The sequence below is a fragment of the Saccharomyces cerevisiae genome, chromosome XVI (genome assembly GCF_000146045.2).
Source record: "Saccharomyces cerevisiae S288C chromosome XVI, complete sequence".
Taxonomy (NCBI): domain Eukaryota; kingdom Fungi; phylum Ascomycota; class Saccharomycetes; order Saccharomycetales; family Saccharomycetaceae; genus Saccharomyces; species Saccharomyces cerevisiae.
The window spans coordinates 12,625-30,428 of NC_001148.4; the positions used below are offsets into that span (position 1 = coordinate 12,625).

Below are 17,804 nucleotides of genomic sequence, written 5' to 3' on the forward strand. Positions count from 1 at the left end.
AGGGGAGGCTTCTAATGGCTTTCAGTTTCTGTGAAGAGAAGGCTAACAGCTCAATGGTTCGAAAGGTAAAGAAAACGGCAGGTCGGTAGCACTCGATTTTGCTAGAATGGAAATCATATAGAGAACAATTGAATAGTAGGCCTTGGTTTTTAGTGTTGTACTCATCATGGTCATATGTGACATAGGTAATGTACATATATATATAAAAAAAAAAAAAGCAATGCTGTGAGATCATTCGTTACTTACGAAATACGCAGATTGCAATTTGAAATAAGCTGTGTTTTCTTTTTTTTCCTTTTTTTTTCTTTTTTTTGGCTTGTTATATACAACTTTTTTCTATTTCTGTTCTTTTTAGAAGTAATTAATTGGTACATAGGAAATAAATATGAATTATATTAAATGAAGTAAAAGTAAAAGAAAACGGGGAAATTTATCGTTTTGTAGTAAATAGATGATGGAACGCATTCATAAAATCTCACAAAATATTACAATAAACCGCAGTAGTCGGTAAAAATGTATTATACAACGTCTAAAATCTTGAAAATGAATTAAAAAAAAAAAAAGGTGGGATGATTGTGCAGGAAAAGGTATGAAGAAAAGATCCTAACAAATCGGGTTAGTCAATCCTCTAGTCCAAGCATAGGATCCGAGAGTTATCACCAATAAGCAATATGAAATTCCAATCGAAACAGTATAATAAATAAGCATGTTAATAAATGATAGCTTATACCCTTCATTGATAAACGTGCTAATGGTACTCAAAGTGCCGCAAAATCCGGATATTAACGCAGAAACAATATGGCATGAATTCAACGAGTTCACAATTGGAATATCCGTGGAAAAGTGTTTTTTACCACGTTGCACCATGGTAAATATGCCAATCAATAAAGTGGCGAAAACGTTTGCCAAGAAAGTACCCAATGGAAACTTTTTGTTTGTTTTATTAAACATTTCTGCCAACCAATATCTTAGGAAACCAGCGAAAATTCCAAATAGACATGGTAGTGTCCACTTGCCCCTCGAATAGTTCTCATAATACGCACACAGCACCACAAACAAAATAATTAATGGAAAAGCTAGTGCGTACGCGAGTTTATCCACAACATCAAAAAATTTCTTAAAAAATGGTGCTGGAGTTTTGAATTTAAACTCTAGAATATTTTTTTCCATTTCTTGTGTATCAACATCACCAGCATTTTCCTTTACAGTGTCTGAGGGAGGGGTATATGGCTTCGAAAACGAACTAGATCCATAAGCAACAATAACCTCCTTACCAAGTTGCCTACCGAAAATAAGACTACCCATGGAAACCATAAGATGAACGAGCAAGACAGATAAAAACTCCATTATACCGTAAGCTCTGTTCGGCAGTTTTGTGTGGTTAGCGATATTACCGTTAGTTAAGTTTGTAGAGTGTTCGAACATCTCTAGCAGCATACTAGAAAAGGAAGACAGGGCACCACAGTACCCAGTAGTTACACCTAAAAACAAGACTTGGTGATCTTTCATCCAAGTGTAAGCATTTAAAGATTGCATAATCCCCATTAGCATGCAGGATGAACAATTAGACCAGAGAACGGTCGGAGCAGTAACGAAGGCCGGAGTGTAGGTGGAAAGCGCCGTTATAGCCTGACGTGTTTCAGTACCTAATATGCAGAACGTGGTGAATGTACAAAAAACATGAATATAATGGCTCAACTTGTGATTTGATATGACCGGATTGAAAATCATCAGAGCATTACACGCTCGATTAAATAATTAAATAACTGCAGATTCTTGAGCCACCAGACGCTAAATAATAATGGCGGCAATAAATATAATCCTTTAGTACTTATTTCAGTTGTTTTTTGTTTTATTTTTTCCGTATCTCTTCCGTATCTCTTCCATCATTGCGTCAAAAGTGATTTACACTGCTACATGAATCGCGCCACTTTATGTCAGTGAATCTTTCATACATCGCAACTCCTCACTGACAGTGACTCTAGCAGAGTCACCATCTTTTCGATATACCCATCAAAGTGCACGATTCTCCTCCCCTGTTAGACAATCGTAACGTAATATCGACATGTATTCGTAGCACCGCTGCCAAATAATTTTCAGATCGTTCATTGTACATGAACCAAGCGCTGTTGCTTTACTTTATGATATTGCTGCTGAGCTCCCTTGTCTTTCATACGACGTTTTATCTTGATTTCATATCTTTTTTTTTTGGTAAAATAGAAAATACTCAACAGATATCTGATATGTATATAAACACTAAATAAAGAAAATCTTAAATCTTGCTGGCATGACTGTCGCTGTGTCTCAAATCTCTTAGTAATTCATAGATGTGTATCACCCCAAATCTCAAAAACTTCATAATTATTATTGGATTATCTAGAAATCATACCCTTCATACTGTCCCACAATGGCCTGCTCACATGAGGCGCTAATGATTACGATTAACCATCAAATCATTTATATTGATACACTGTAGTTTACTGTTAATAACCAACCTTTGTCGAGATTCATCAAAGTGGGTTCCAAATCCCTCATTGTGGGAACCTGGTTCAGTCATACCCATTGGAGATGGGCCCCAGGAAGGAGTGTAACAAACTTCATCCCAATTGCATTGCCTCTCACAACGGTAATTTAGTTCAATCCACCCTAGAGATTCAATTAAACCATCGATAGTGGAGCGAGCCGTTTCGACATTCTTTATTAAGTCGCTGGAAGTTGTGTTATCTGTCATAAAAGAGTAGACTTCGGGTATCAATAAATCATTCACTTTATAAATGACATCAACAATTTCTCCGACAACGCTGACAGCAGATGACCAAATCAAAAAGTCTGCATCCGTTTTTAAGGCCTGGTATGGGCTCACATATTGGTAGACAAAAGTTCAATGTGAGTGCTGTTGCATTGATGGCAATTGACTCATTAATATCACCATCGCTGTTCAGTATGTTACTAACAGATTTTAGTAATGGAGCAAATTTAAGGACAAGCTCATCAAATGCTAACTGCCAATCCATACTTTGCGTGGCATCAAATCCGACTTCCAGCGCCTTTTCTAAGTCATCTACCATGTCCAATTGCTTTTCCCATGTCATTCCTTCATCGAGTAATCTTCTGTTGTTAGGATCAGGAGCAATGTACGTCCTGTTTATCCCGCTCACTAGGTACCTATAGTCGATATGGATTCGATGCTCCCCGTTGTCATGCGCTGCACCCGCTCTCAACTGATTGAAGCTTTTAACTGCGTTGAAATTAGAAAAAGCCTTCTCCCAACCATCTTCTCTTTCCAGAATCGCCTTTTGGTCATCTGTTAGCTGATCTTCAACTAGGCTTCCATTTTCATCCAGAGGCCAACCTTCTTCCTTCGATATTACGGTAGGTGCTGGTAAGCCTAGGTACTGGTTAGGCTGGACCATTTCTAACATTGAAACAAGTTCGACGTTATCAGCCGAAAAATCACACAAAACGACCTCAAAGCCAACCTCTACCCTGATAATTCCGTCAAGCCCGAATGGCTTCCCCCATTTGCATATTCTAGCAGCGTAGAGTCGTTCGGCCATTCGTTCGTTTTCACCATCATCTGTAAGGTTCAATTTCTCTTTAATAACATTTGACAACATTAGCTGCGTGTCCATCTCTCCTGAGTCAGTTTTCGCAGCAGAAGCCCCATCAAGATAGAGAAATTTGTTGAGGTCCCGTGCTGCTCTATAAGTAAGCATTTTTTGTGAACCCCGACCTTTTTCGTCTGGTGGTGGTGGTGGTGGTGGTGGCCCTTTTGGATGATCACCGTTGGTGCCATTGCCGAACCTCCCATGCCTTCTTTCCAAAGATTTTCTCCCATAGGATGGTGACCTCAAGCCGAAAGAGTAGCTGAATTCATGGTCCATAGCTAGCCATTCGAAGGTAGTTGGCACTTTTGATCCGGCATGGTACATTAAAGTTCCTTTGGGAATTACAGCGGGAAAATAAGATACTCCGACAGGATGTATATCCGATGGAGACTGTCTTAAAGCAGCCCGAATGGAATTAAAGATAGCCGTACTGTTATCAAAATCAATGTCTCTGACGAACTCATGGTAATTATCCCATCGTATAGAAGGTAAGTCTGTGCTTTTAATTGCAGATTGATTGTGTGGTAGGGCAGTTGATACTATGCCGTAAGATCCAGATAACTTCCAACAGAAACCAAGCAGTACAATGAGTAGTACGCCTATGATGGCTGAGATACCTTGACGATGGAATCGCATTCTCTATCTAAACAGTGGTCAATGGATTCTTCGAGAGCTAAGACCATAGATTTCTTAAAAGAATTTTTTTTTTTTTTTCTGTCCTCCTAATATCTTTTATCTTTAATACTGTAGGGGCGCAAGTTTCTTTTTTTTTTTTTTTTTATGTTGCGTTTAGTTTTTCTCTTGGCAAAAGTTTTTCGCACCCCGATCTTTTTTTGCATACGTAGTTCACTGCCGCTGCTTACGGCAGCGTTTCACTTTGTTTGGAGAACGGTTGTTAACTTGTATTTGATATGGTGTCGAGACAATGTCATTGCAAGTTATATAAACATTGTAATACATCACCTCGATGAAAGAGAAACTGGAATGATAGATCTCTTTTTCTCAAAATTTCGTTAATATGTAATAATAAGGTTCCTGATGTAATTTGTTTTTGTACAAATTATTTTAGATTCTGGAGGTTCAAATAAAATATATATTACAGCCAACGATTAGGGGGGACAAGACTTGATTACACATTTTTCGTTGGTAACTTGACTCTTTTATGAAAAGAAAACATTAAGTTGAAGGTGCACGCTTGAGGCGCTCCTTTTTCATGGTGCTTAGCAGCAGATGAAAGTGTCAGAAGTTACCTATTTTGTCACCATTTGAGAATAAGCTTGAAAGAAAGTTGTAACCCCAACTTTTCTATCTTGCACTTGTTTGGACCAACAGCCAAACGGCTTATCCCTTTTCTTTTCCCTTATAATCGGGAATTTCCTTACTAGGAAGGCACCGATACTATAACTCCGAATGAAAAAGACATGCCAGTAATAAAAATAATTGATGTTATGCGGAATATACTATTCTTGGATTATTCACTGTTAACTAAAAGTTGGAGAAATCACTCTGCACTGTCAATCATTGAAAAAAAGAACATATAAAAGGGCACAAAATCGAGTCTTTTTTAATGAGTTCTTGCTGAGGAAAATTTAGTTAATATATCATTTACATAAAACATGCATATTATTGTGTTGTACTTTCTTTATTCATTTTAAGCAGGAATAATTACAAGTATTGCAACGCTAATCAAATCGAAATAACAGCTGAAAATTAATATGTCGAAGGGAAAGGTTTTGCTGGTTCTTTATGAAGGTGGTAAGCATGCTGAAGAGCAGGAAAAGTTATTGGGGTGTATTGAAAATGAACTTGGTATCAGAAATTTCATTGAAGAACAGGGATACGAGTTGGTTACTACCATTGACAAGGACCCTGAGCCAACCTCAACGGTAGACAGGGAGTTGAAAGACGCTGAAATTGTCATTACTACGCCCTTTTTCCCCGCCTACATCTCGAGAAACAGGATTGCAGAAGCTCCTAACCTGAAGCTCTGTGTAACCGCTGGCGTCGGTTCAGACCATGTCGATTTAGAAGCTGCAAATGAACGGAAAATCACGGTCACCGAAGTTACTGGTTCTAACGTCGTTTCTGTCGCAGAGCACGTTATGGCCACAATTTTGGTTTTGATAAGAAACTATAATGGTGGTCATCAATAAGCAATTAATGGTGAGTGGGATATTGCCGGCGTGGCTAAAAAATGAGTATGATCTGGAAGACAAAATAATTTCAACGGTAGGTGCCGGTAGAATTGGATATAGGGTTCTGGAAAGATTGGTCGCATTTAATCCGAAGAAGTTACTGTACTACGACTACCAGGAACTACCTGCGGAAGCAATCAATAGATTGAACGAGGCCAGCAAGCTTTTCAATGGCAGAGGTGATATTGTTCAGAGAGTAGAGAAATTGGAGGATATGGTTGCTCAGTCAGATGTTGTTACCATCAACTGTCCATTGCACAAGGACTCAAGGGGTTTATTCAATAAAAAGCTTATTTCCCACATGAAAGATGGTGCATACTTGGTGAATACCGCTAGAGGTGCTATTTGTGTCGCAGAAGATGTTGCCGAGGCAGTCAAGTCTGGTAAATTGGCTGGCTATGGTGGTGATGTCTGGGATAAGCAACCAGCACCAAAAGACCATCCCTGGAGGACTATGGACAATAAGGACCACGTGGGAAACGCAATGACTGTTCATATCAGTGGCACATCTCTGCATGCTCAAAAGAGGTACGCTCAGGGAGTAAAGAACATCCTAAATAGTTACTTTTCCAAAAAGTTTGATTACCGTCCACAGGATATTATTGTGCAGAATGGTTCTTATGCCACCAGAGCTTATGGACAGAAGAAATAAGAGTGATTATGAGTATTTGTGAGCAGAAGTTTTCCGGTCTCCTTTTGTTCTTGTTTTGGCGTATTCTCCACTATTCGTCCATAGCACATTTATACCTTAGCTAAATATTTTGTAAAGCAAAATTTTCGTTATCTCTTAAAAAATAGAAGAGCGGTTTATTAATATCAAATAATTGAAACTGCTGATATGGTAGCTATATACAAAATCTGCTGTCAAAATTTGGCAGTAAACGATCTTCACGGTAGCGGTTCAAATAAAGAGGAAAAGTCCTTCTCCCTTACTGTTTTTCTGGAATTTGGCTCGTCGTTAATAACAGAACTAAAGATACAGTAAAAGGAGAGATCGCAATCAACTTCATTAATTGTAACAGTAGCATAATCACAACTGGTTATCTGCGTTATAGACAATTCTTACTCACAATGATGGGCGCTTAGTTGGCTGTAAACGTCGCTTTTTAAAACTCCGAAAAGTTACCGCTACAGAAAAAAACCATAAATGTATGCTAGTTGCGCAGAGAGGTTTAGGGTCCAAAATTTACTACCCTGTCGCTCACTACAGCGACTGTCCCGAATTAAGCCCGAAGAGACGCAGAACTGTTGTATGAACCTCATGAAACCACTGATCTTGAAGATTTAGACCTTCAGAATCGTTTTCAATTAGAAGTATACAAGAAGTCTTTGTACAATAATGTCAAGACAGAGCTCTGAATTATAGTTCAGCCTTGTTATTTTTTTTTCCCTGGTTGCTAATTTGTATCTTGTCTAATGAAAATAATTTGAGGCAACGTAATGTTACCAATGTACAACTGTTTTTTTCCTCTCGTTAGCTTCGTTCTTGCTGTATTCACGAGCTTTTTTTTTTTGACTCTTCCCTAAATTCTTATATCAAGTGTAATTTTCAATAATATTTGATTCCAGTTTAGCGTACCTCGAGTTTTGCCTACCTAAAATGCAAATGCGATCTGCAAGAATTTCTATTGAAAGTACAACTTTAGTTCCAAATCTCCAATTTTTGATTGCTCAAAAGTAAATGATACTTTACCGTCCCTAGACTTCGGAGGGCCTAATATATTCTCAAGTATATTCAAATTTATGACGCCAGTAAAGGTAAATATATTATGAATATAGAAGCCACAGACTTAGATGTTTGTATTAGGAGATGCTTTCCTTGTCGACGCATATGTTGTCTATGACATAGAAAACCCACGGACTTTCAATGCTCAGGCAAGTTTTAAAAATCGCGAAGAAGACATTAAAATAATATTTGATAAAGCCGCTGGTGCCATTTCGCTTCTGATGCTTTAGCTGATGGTTTACGCATCTAGTAGCCGAATTGGAACAGAATATTTCTCTGACATAGCCATGCCTATAGAGTCTACAACTTTTTGGCGTCTGTAAATATTCTTCTACAGCCCTGATGCAAGTGGAAGTTCTACTTGTTTGAATAGTTCAAGTTTCAATGAAAGGACCATCAAGAAGAAAAATTGGGAGTATAGACGCCGTCGATCAAATGTCTCCTTTCCATTATTATCTTCCTTATCTTATCTTCTTTCTATATGGTTTGCATAGCGGAAAAGACACACAGGCGGGAATTTTACAATTTAATAACCTCCTTTATACGTCCGCTTTTTTACATATATGTGTTATTCATTAGTTGTACGATACCCTTCATGTCTTTATTCACTGACCAATCTCTCCTCTAGGAAAGTTCAGGGGCACCGTCAATTGATAGAACAAAGCAAACACTATGAATACTTTCTTCTGGTACACATAACAATTGCTAGGGTCTGATTTCAAAATGATGGTGATGATAAAAATAAGTCCTGCTTCTTAAAGCTTTTGACATTACCGTGTACAAAATTATCAGACCATCTTCCTCTTTTCTGAGAATGAAATGAAAAATTTTGTAACTGACATAGCGGAGACAGTTTCACAAGTAATTTGGTGCTAACTGTTGTTTGACCTTTAGGAAATTTTCTAGTAAAAGGAAGAATTCATATGAAGATGGTAGTGTTTTAATGTGGGTGCTTTTGTTATGGGAGTGCTACAATGATAGGCCATTGTCAAAGTTTGGAAACAGTAGACTTCAATGGTAAATAAAGTTAAATTTAAGGCGATTCCGATGAAATCTGTCTTTCAGAAGGTTTGTTATCTCTAATGCTAATCTTTAACATTTACGCCACTTGGAGTGGAATATACGTTCAAGTTCTTTTTGACATGCATTCTGGTCTCGACCTACTAACTTCTTACGCTACTTTCTTGGATTGGATGCGTTGCTTCTAGTACCTCTTCCTGCAAAACTTGATCCTATAATTGGAACAGTTCTTGCACACCTTTCTTTTGATTGACGGTACAAAAATTTTAGCTTTCTCAGGAACTTCGGCGTTTTTGAGCAGATTCAGTTGCATTCTTCAGCAGTAACACGCTGGAGTTTTTACGAATGTAGGCAGTATAAAGCAGGATCATGAAGTATGGTGAACTGGATGTGCGCAGAAATCCGACAGAATACGTCAAAAATATTGTACGTGTCAAACTTCCCTTGTAAAGATTGTCGAGTTTATTTTGACACTATGGTGTTGGCACCCTCTGCTTTGTTTTTAGCTTACAATTGAGGAGAGATGCATAAGCATATTTGTTTTTCTTACGCTGAGCAATAGACAGGAAAATAAATGGCGCTTACTACTCAACCCACTGTGTTAGAACCAAAAACAACACAGCTTCAAAAATGATACGTGCCATTTGATGGTAATACAGAGGCCGTAGTAGTGTTTCAATCAATAGAATACTAGAAATTGCAACACAGGTCAAAAAGAGAATAAAAAAATGTTAGGGGTTCATAGTTAAAAATATGATATGTTTTTGAGTTTGGGGAGAAAAGGCTGCTTTTGTTCCATAGTGCGTCTTTTAAAAATTTTCATCCTTGTTATTATCAAACTTTTTCCTGGGCGGTAACCTAGCTGAATAAGAACGATTTGGCTGCAATCGCCGAGAAAACAACCAAGCCAAGAATTCCCAAAAGGGATATGCTTGCATCCGCATTGTTCCCTCGGTTCTACTAATAAGAAAGAGTAAGAGACAATGTTTAGCGCTATTAAGTTATGCTATGGTTACATCATTTTGGCGGACTGGATCATGTCTGTCGAGAAAAACTTGACCGATAATTCAACGAAGTATTGGTGCCTAAGCTTTGCATCATAATATCTTACAAGTTTTGCTGAGAACAGATAGAGGCATAAATGAATGATTTACGTCTTATTTTTTGATAAGGAGGTATCGACGTCTGCCAGCTTAAGAATATGAAATCTGGCGCATGATTTCTTCAAAATAACTCAGATATTGTCAAGAACAGCCCACTATTGCTTGGAAGTGAAAATATACGCCAAAAGTGCATTTTACTTTCTACAATTCACCACAGTCTTCGAGATATATTTATCATTTAAATCACATGGACACCCACCGAACTGGTTACAAGCTATATTCGCATCACACAGAATGATGTGGCGTCTATGCTATACGGCGATGTTACTATATCATTAACCTCTCTTTTCGGTTCCGAGCGCTTTCGGCTCAAGAACTGGGGATGACTAAAAAAAAAGAACTGTGTACGTGATTTCTTTGTCCCCTGCGGTTGCATAGACATCGCTGTCGCACGGCAAGAGCGCACACAGTCATCAGTCTACAAAACCTAACTTTTCAAGAGCAACCAGTATAAATATTTTGAGCCATTGAGGGCATAAAGCGAAAGGCACATTTTCAAAATTGGTCTTAGGTTCATCTTCTGATGTTATGTCGAGAGCTCTGAAAACCAATTATTTTGAAAGCTAACATTTCAAAAGGCTATTTCTTCTGAAATATCAAGATGGATATACTCAAGAGGGGAAATGAATCGGACAAGTTTACGAAAATAGAGACAGAATCTACTACGATACCAAATGACTCGGATAGATCTGGTTCACTGATCAGAAGAATGAAGGATTCCTTCAAGCAAAGTAACCTGCATGTCATTCCAGAAGACCTTGAAAACAGCGAACAGACAGAGCAGGAAAAAATCCAATGGAAACTAGCTTCTCAGCCCTATCAAAAAGTCTTGAGCCAAAGGCACTTGACCATGATTGCCATAGGTGGTACTTTGGGGACGGGACTGTTCATTGGTTTAGGTTATTCTTTGGCATCTGGGCCAGCCGCTTTGCTAATCGGTTTTTTGTTAGTTGGTACTTCAATGTTCTGTGTCGTTCAGAGTGCCGCAGAGCTTTCCTGCCAATTCCCGGTTTCTGGCTCATATGCCACACATGTCAGTAGGTTCATAGATGAATCGGTTGGCTTTACTGTGGCTACAAACTATGCTTTGGCTTGGCTGATTTCTTTTCCAAGCGAATTAATTGGTTGTGCACTTACTATTTCATACTGGAACCAAACGGTTAATCCGGCTGTTTGGGTGGCCATTTTTTATGTTTTCATTATGGTACTGAACTTGTTTGGTGTGAGAGGCTTTGCCGAGACTGAGTTTGCTCTGTCAATCATTAAGGTTATTGCTATATTTATTTTCATCATTATTGGTATCGTCCTTATTGCCGGAGGGGGGCCTAACTCTACTGGTTATATTGGCGCCAAATACTGGCACGACCCAGGTGCCTTCGCAAAACCTGTCTTCAAGAATTTGTGTAACACATTCGTTTCTGCTGCTTTTTCCTTTGGTGGTAGTGAGTTAGTGCTGTTAACTAGTACAGAATCTAAAAATATTTCAGCTATATCACGTGCTGCCAAAGGTACGTTCTGGAGAATCGCGATTTTTTACATTACTACCGTTGTCATTATTGGATGTCTCGTACCTTATAACGACCCCAGACTGCTCAGTGGTTCGAACAGTGAGGATGTATCTGCCTCTCCCTTTGTTATTGCTTTGAGTAATACAGGATCAATGGGTGCAAAAGTTTCCAACTTTATGAATGTCGTTATCCTTGTTGCGGTTGTGTCAGTTTGCAATTCTTGCGTTTATGCTTCTTCAAGACTAATTCAAGCTTTAGGTGCATCTGGCCAACTTCCTTCGGTATGTTCCTACATGGACAGAAAGGGTAGGCCTTTGGTTGGCATTGGGATTAGTGGTGCATTTGGTCTTTTAGGTTTTCTTGTGGCCTCGAAAAAGGAGGACGAGGTCTTCACTTGGCTTTTCGCCCTTTGTTCCATTTCATCATTCTTCACCTGGTTCTGTATTTGTATGTCACAAATTAGATTTAGGATGGCTTTGAAAGCTCAAGGAAGATCCAATGACGAAATAGCTTACAAATCCATACTGGGTGTTTATGGTGGAATTTTGGGGTGTGTGCTAAATGCATTGCTAATTGCGGGTGAAATATACGTATCGGCCGCCCCGGTCGGTAGCCCTAGCTCCGCTGAAGCCTTCTTTGAATACTGTTTAAGTATTCCAATCATGATTGTTGTTTATTTTGCACATAGGTTTTATCGAAGAGATTGGAAACACTTCTACATCAAGAGGAGTGAGATCGATCTGGATACTGGGTGTTCCGTGGAGAATCTAGAGCTTTTCAAAGCACAAAAAGAAGCTGAGGAACAACTCATTGCTTCTAAGCCATTCTATTACAAAATCTACAGATTTTGGTGTTAGATGGTACTCTTGCATATGTAACCTTTAATAAATTTTGCAAATCGAATTCCTTTGTAACGTGCAAAGCATTTTATAGCCTGGCGCTCGCATTGTTAAGCAACAGGCGGTGCGGCAACGTTGAAATGTTTCACGCAGGGTTTTTTACGTACTGCACGGCATTCTGGAGTGAAAAAAAATGAAAAGTACAGCTCGAAGTTTTTTGTCCATCGGTTGTACTTTGCAGAGTATTAGTCATTTTTGATATCAGAGTACTACTATCGAAGCATTTTTACGCTTGAATAACTTGAATATTATTGAAAGCTTAGTTCAACCAAGCTGAAAAGAACCATTATTCAACATAATTGGAAATCATTTCGTTACTAAATCGTCCGAAAATTGCAGAAAAATGGCACGTCTTCCTCTAAAGCAGTTCTTAGCGGATAACCCCAAAAAAGTTCTTGTTCTTGACGGTGGTCAAGGAACAGAACTGGAAAACAGAGGTATCAAAGTTGCAAATCCCGTGTGGTCTACTATTCCATTTATTAGCGAATCATTTTGGTCTGATGAGTCATCTGCTAACAGAAAAATTGTCAAAGAAATGTTCAACGATTTCTTGAATGCTGGCGCAGAAATATTGATGACTACAACATACCAAACGAGTTATAAATCAGTTTCTGAAAACACCCCAATCAGAACTTTATCCGAGTACAATAACCTTTTAAACAGGATTGTCGATTTTTCTCGTAATTGTATTGGCGAAGACAAATATTTGATTGGCTGTATTGGCCCATGGGGTGCTCATATTTGTCGTGAGTTTACAGGCGACTATGGTGCTGAGCCAGAAAATATTGATTTCTACCAATACTTCAAGCCTCAGTTGGAGAATTTCAATAAAAATGACAAATTGGATTTGATTGGGTTTGAAACCATTCCTAACATCCATGAACTGAAAGCTATCTTATCTTGGGATGAGAGTATCCTGTCTAGACCCTTCTATATCGGGTTGTCTGTGCATGAGCACGGTGTCTTGAGAGACGGCACTACCATGGAAGAAATCGCACAAGTTATTAAGGACTTGGGCGACAAAATAAATCCTAACTTCTCGTTCTTAGGAATCAACTGCGTCAGCTTCAACCAATCACCCGACATTCTTGAGTCTCTACATCAAGCACTACCAAATATGGCCTTGCTTGCTTATCCAAACAGTGGTGAAGTTTATGATACTGAAAAGAAGATATGGTTGCCAAATAGCGATAAGCTGAACAGTTGGGATACGGTTGTTAAACAGTACATTAGCAGCGGTGCCCGTATCATTGGTGGTTGTTGCAGAACAAGTCCAAAAGACATCCAAGAGATTTCTGCAGCCGTCAAGAAATACACGTAAATGCGTTTTTAAAGAAGTTAAATAATTCTTAACATTATATATATGCTAAAAGCAGCATGTTACACTAAATACATTTTATAAACAATAGAAAGTATGTTAATACAATGCTTTTCAAAGCGACCATGACTTTCCGTACTTGGCCGACAAAAAAACAGAGTAAATAAAATGTCTATTATAATCGGGCGAGAATTAATAAACTAGCAGTTTAGCACAGCAGAATTTAGGCATACACGATGGATGAAAAGGTGTAGCCACACGAACCTGTCGAGATCCCTTTTTCTGTCTACTAAATCCACATAGGCCAGACTATTTCGTAAAGATATGTCCCCTGAATGCCGCAGCTTGCTGTATTTACCGTCACTTCTTTTTGCTCAGTTATACTGGAAATGACGGCCTCGGCATGCCAAAGTTCCAGAAACAGTGCAATTTCCTGTCATATCTCCTATCAATAGTTTCTTTAGCATATATGTTGATTAAATTTTGATAAGAATAAATAAAATGGAAAAAATACGTACTATACAGACATATATTTAATGCGTCACCTGCCTATTCAATAAAGGATTCGAAGCATTCTACAAAAGATTCTAAATTATACGAATCAGGGTAGTGAATACAGATATTCAGGCCCATCTCTTCACAGTATGTATAGGAAAGAGACATTAATGTGGGGCGATTTATCGAACTTGTAAATCCCGTACTTACAATTTTGAAAGATTTGTCATCGCCGTTCATCGATAACGATATGTCGGAAACATCATTGATTTGAATCAATTTTGTCCTTGAATTTTGGATATGGAAATCGTCGTCATTGTCATACTTCATCCTCCTTATATCGTCATCATTAAACCCATTCTTTTCCCAACTCCTCAGTTTTGCCATAATAAAACCGCTAACGTGCTTTGTAACTTTATTAAATTGATATTCCATCAATCTTTCATTAAACTCATCATCATTATCCTCGTTATCGTTACTGTTGGTCAAAAATTCGTTGGCGGAAAGTTCGTCATCAATTAGAGAAAGTGGACATTCGACCCTTAGTTCTTTGAAGAAGAGACCCAATGACCCACCTAAGCCTAAGTGGTTTCTTAAATTTATGGGAATAGTAAATACTATTGTACCGCTGAAATCCTTAACGAGAGGTTTTAAACATATCATTGCAATACCACAGATGAAACTTCTTAGACATATATGCTCTTGATTAACGATTGACTTTAAATAGTTAAACCTTTGGTTGTTTACTATCCCAAATACTGTTGTCCCGCATAATGAGGTGTGCGCATTTAGAATATCATTATACTTTTTCAGCTGTGTTGCAGATACTGACGAGCTGAGGGAAGTTTGATTGGTTAAATAGCCGAAAGGTCTTTTTAAAGTGTTATAGTATATTGATTTGAAAAATGACTGAGTTTGCTTGTGGAAGATTTGTGGTGTCATAGCGGGCAGGTGTAATTTTGCGCTATCATATATCGATTTGGGAAATTTTAATTCTGAGAGATTGATGTCATTGACATCAAACAAAATCCTATCTTCAGAGTGTGTTACTGTGCTGATTTCGTTTAACTCTTTTAAAAATAATTTGTGAAAGTTAGCTGCTGAAAATATATCAAACAATACGTCGTGACCATGAAAAACCAATAGCGCTTCGTCAATTACATATAGTGTCCATAAAGGTTTATTTGATCCGGGAACAAATCTAGTCTTGTTGAAGGCATGACGCAAGAGATAAGGAGGTGGAACACCCCAATGGCAATTGACCTCCTTATCTTTTATGGTTTCAAACTCAATCACATTAACAATATCGGAAGTTTTCAGCTGCTTCAATGGCTCGAATTCCCATTCTTCGTTTACAGTTGCAAACAATGCCGGTTGCGATTTAATCAATCTCTTCAAAGTTGTTGCTATTAGGGGCAGAGTCAGACGAGAATCATCTTTGGAAGAATTTGTTCCGAGCGTGACTTCATCAGAATGCCAGTCAGCGTCATTTTCTCTACTTAAAGATTTTGAATATGTACTCGAAAAAATAGTTCCATTTCTTTGGTCATTCAAAGATTGAGTGAGAATTTTTTTTTCAAAACTTGATAGTGGCCTAAACGTAGTCATTATGATAAAGTGAGGATGTGTCTGTGTTGTGAGTTACAAATGCACTTCTTTGGACAGGTATAACAAGGATAACGTATACACCCTTTTATATATGACCGTCCCCCCATACAAATTTGTGCTCGTATGCCGAGTGTGATCTACTCATCGCTTCGTTAATGAATCGTTTAGCCAAGAATATAGTAAACGTGTAGCAGAGTCATACCCCTGATGGCTGCAGACGCAGGGAATACTCAGCCTCGAAACAGTTTTCAATTTATGTGCGTATGCATGGCTATAATCTTCTATTTCTGTCACCTTTCGTTTATTCTAAACGAATTTGCGACGTTCAACGAAAGCGCGTTGAAAAAATTAATCTCTGAAGTTAAACGGTCGGAAAACAGACAAAAAAGTTGTTGTTATTACTTGTAGAGGAAAGAGCTATTTCATAGCTCGTTTGGGAATGCAGGGGTGACGTCCTTCTTCGGGTGTGTTGTCCTAACTTTCCTTAAACACATTGGGCTATCATACCAGTGAAAAAGAAACATACAATGGTCAGATTCGCTTTATTTGGCTACGAGAATGTGGCGGCTAAGTTCCCTCAACAACTATTCCACCAATCTTGATGGCTTTTCTAAGGCTCTAAGTAGACGTTAAGGTGGCTAAGATTCTAAAATTTTGCCATTTTTCGAGGTTGTGCTTCGCCCTATCCCTTGGAAAACATTTCTAATCATCTTAAATTCTGTGATTGAGAACGTTTTAACGTTATCTTAAACGTTTCCATAGAAGAACGAACGTGAAGGTTTGTAGCTCGTTAAAAGGCGATCTTGAATGATGTGAAGAAGTGTAAAAGGCTTAGGAAAGTTGCTTGTTGACCCGGTGTCGTTCAATATACTCCTATTACCCAAATGGCAGTTTCATAGAGTGATATTATTTCGTTGCCTTGTGTAAGTTAGAAGTACTTCTTGTCGATTGTGAATTCGGATAGCCGCTAGAACGCCAATCATTGCGGAGGTTTGCCATCGCATGGATACCATAGCCATCTGCACATTCTAATATAGATTATATTACTTTAGACCATGTCATTTCATAATCGTTGGTTTAAGCGGTGTTGTTTCCACAGTTTGTATGAGAACTTTTGTCCAAAGTAAAGTATCAGTAACGTAATCTGAGCAAACCTACATTAAATCGTAACTCCGCGAGATTCTTTTGTTCAGGTGGATCAGCGGCGTGGTTTACTTCCGATTTGCTCATCGTGCGCATAGCAGCATTTATTCCTCTAATTCGCTCGATAATCAACCTTTCCGCACTACGACGGTGGCAATAGTTGGACCTTAAGATATGCCTATCTGAATACAATTCTTCAACTCACATCAGTGGGACACTAAATAAAGCATATGGTATGAAATACTATGAATTATTGAATTATTGGCAGACACAGCAGCGACAAGTCAGAGTGCTTACAAAAAAAAAAGAGTTGATCCGGCTAAAGAAAGTCTGATTTACGTATTTATCCAGGTTCAAACGGATTGCCAAAAATAGTCGATAACCTCGGAGTAAGCAAAGCAACAATATATTTGTTCTTCGAAAAGGTAAACTTCTTAACTTCTATAGAAGCATTGTACTAGTTCTCTCGAAGAAAAAAACTAAGAAAGCTATAGCTGTATCTTACCAAGCCATGAACTTGAGGAATTGGTAATCCTTATTAGGAAATACGCTAAACTAGGTAATAGCAGATGATTTACTAGCTTACTATCTCACACTAAGTCTGGCAACGCGCTTATTTTTTAATACTTTTATACGAACCAATGAAATTTGATCCTCCCCTTTTTCGTCTAGTTAAATGAAGAGATACAAGTAGGCCTTTCTATTGAGTACTTAGCAAGATATGTATTTCTAAGAAACATCAACAGTTTCAGCCCACAACCGATTCATAAAATGTCTGCCTGGAGGAAAGCTGGTATATCATATGCTGCATATTTGAATGTGGCCGCTCAGGCTATCCGTTCTTCATTGAAAACTGAATTACAAACCGCTAGTGTTCTTAACAGATCGCAAACAGATGCTTTTTATACCCAATATAAAAATGGCACTGCAGCTTCTGAACCCACTCCAATAACAAAATAGTTTAACGCTTCCTGGGAACTGCAGCTCTTTTTTTACTCGCTGATATACATTTTAAATATTCTAGCAACTGTGTATGAAAACTTACGTACTTTTATACGGGAAACTAATAATGACTACAATGATATTGAATACTGGCCGCTTCGAAGAGTGGTATAAAGTTT

At 38.2% G+C, this 17,804-nt stretch overlaps 7 protein-coding genes and 2 pseudogenes across 9 annotated transcripts, besides 1 other annotated feature; 5 read left to right on the forward strand and 4 right to left on the reverse strand.

Moving 5' to 3' along the window:
* Positions 1 to 603: 603 nt before the first annotated feature.
* On the reverse strand, positions 604 to 1,731 carry FEX2 (fluoride transporter; the record flags this gene model as incomplete). Its single annotated transcript, NM_001184093.1, has 1 exon — positions 604 to 1,731. One exon carries the CDS (start codon positions 1,729 to 1,731, stop codon positions 604 to 606), a length of 1,128 nt encoding a protein of 375 aa, NP_015044.1.
* Positions 1,732 to 2,428: 697 nt separating this feature from the next.
* On the reverse strand, positions 2,429 to 2,731 carry YPL278C (uncharacterized protein; the record flags this gene model as incomplete). Its single annotated transcript, NM_001184092.1, has 1 exon — positions 2,429 to 2,731. The coding sequence occupies one exon, from the start codon at positions 2,729 to 2,731 to the stop codon at positions 2,429 to 2,431; it is 303 nt and encodes a 100-aa protein (NP_015045.1).
* Positions 2,732 to 2,780: 49 nt separating this feature from the next.
* Positions 2,781 to 4,244, reverse strand: YPL277C (uncharacterized protein; the record flags this gene model as incomplete). The annotated part of the gene is made up of 1 exon (NM_001184091.1): positions 2,781 to 4,244. The coding sequence occupies one exon, from the start codon at positions 4,242 to 4,244 to the stop codon at positions 2,781 to 2,783; it is 1,464 nt and encodes a 487-aa protein (NP_015046.1).
* Positions 4,245 to 5,323: 1,079 nt separating this feature from the next.
* Positions 5,324 to 5,761, forward strand: YPL276W (annotated as a pseudogene). The gene has a single exon.
* FDH2 lies at positions 5,745 to 6,455 on the forward strand (annotated as a pseudogene). Its single transcript has one exon.
* Positions 5,746 to 6,445: an origin of replication (ARS1603; Putative replication origin; identified in multiple array studies, not yet confirmed by plasmid-based assay).
* A 3,858-nt stretch (positions 6,456 to 10,313) lies between the features above and the next one.
* Positions 10,314 to 12,077, forward strand: SAM3 (bifunctional polyamine/amino acid permease SAM3; the record flags this gene model as incomplete). Its single annotated transcript, NM_001184088.1, has 1 exon — positions 10,314 to 12,077. The coding sequence occupies one exon, from the start codon at positions 10,314 to 10,316 to the stop codon at positions 12,075 to 12,077; it is 1,764 nt and encodes a 587-aa protein (NP_015049.1).
* A 385-nt stretch (positions 12,078 to 12,462) lies between these two features.
* Positions 12,463 to 13,440, forward strand: SAM4 (S-adenosylmethionine-homocysteine S-methyltransferase SAM4; the record flags this gene model as incomplete). Its single annotated transcript, NM_001184087.1, has 1 exon — positions 12,463 to 13,440. The coding sequence occupies one exon, from the start codon at positions 12,463 to 12,465 to the stop codon at positions 13,438 to 13,440; it is 978 nt and encodes a 325-aa protein (NP_015050.1).
* A 546-nt stretch (positions 13,441 to 13,986) lies between these two features.
* On the reverse strand, positions 13,987 to 15,540 carry PBI1 (Pbi1p; the record flags this gene model as incomplete). The annotated part of the gene is made up of 1 exon (NM_001184086.1): positions 13,987 to 15,540. One exon carries the CDS (start codon positions 15,538 to 15,540, stop codon positions 13,987 to 13,989), a length of 1,554 nt encoding a protein of 517 aa, NP_015051.1.
* A 1,914-nt stretch (positions 15,541 to 17,454) lies between these two features.
* ATP15 (F1F0 ATP synthase subunit epsilon) lies at positions 17,455 to 17,643 on the forward strand (the record flags this gene model as incomplete). The annotated part of the gene is made up of 1 exon (NM_001184085.1): positions 17,455 to 17,643. One exon carries the CDS (start codon positions 17,455 to 17,457, stop codon positions 17,641 to 17,643), a length of 189 nt encoding a protein of 62 aa, NP_015052.1.
* Between the last annotated feature and the right edge of the window lie 161 nt (positions 17,644 to 17,804).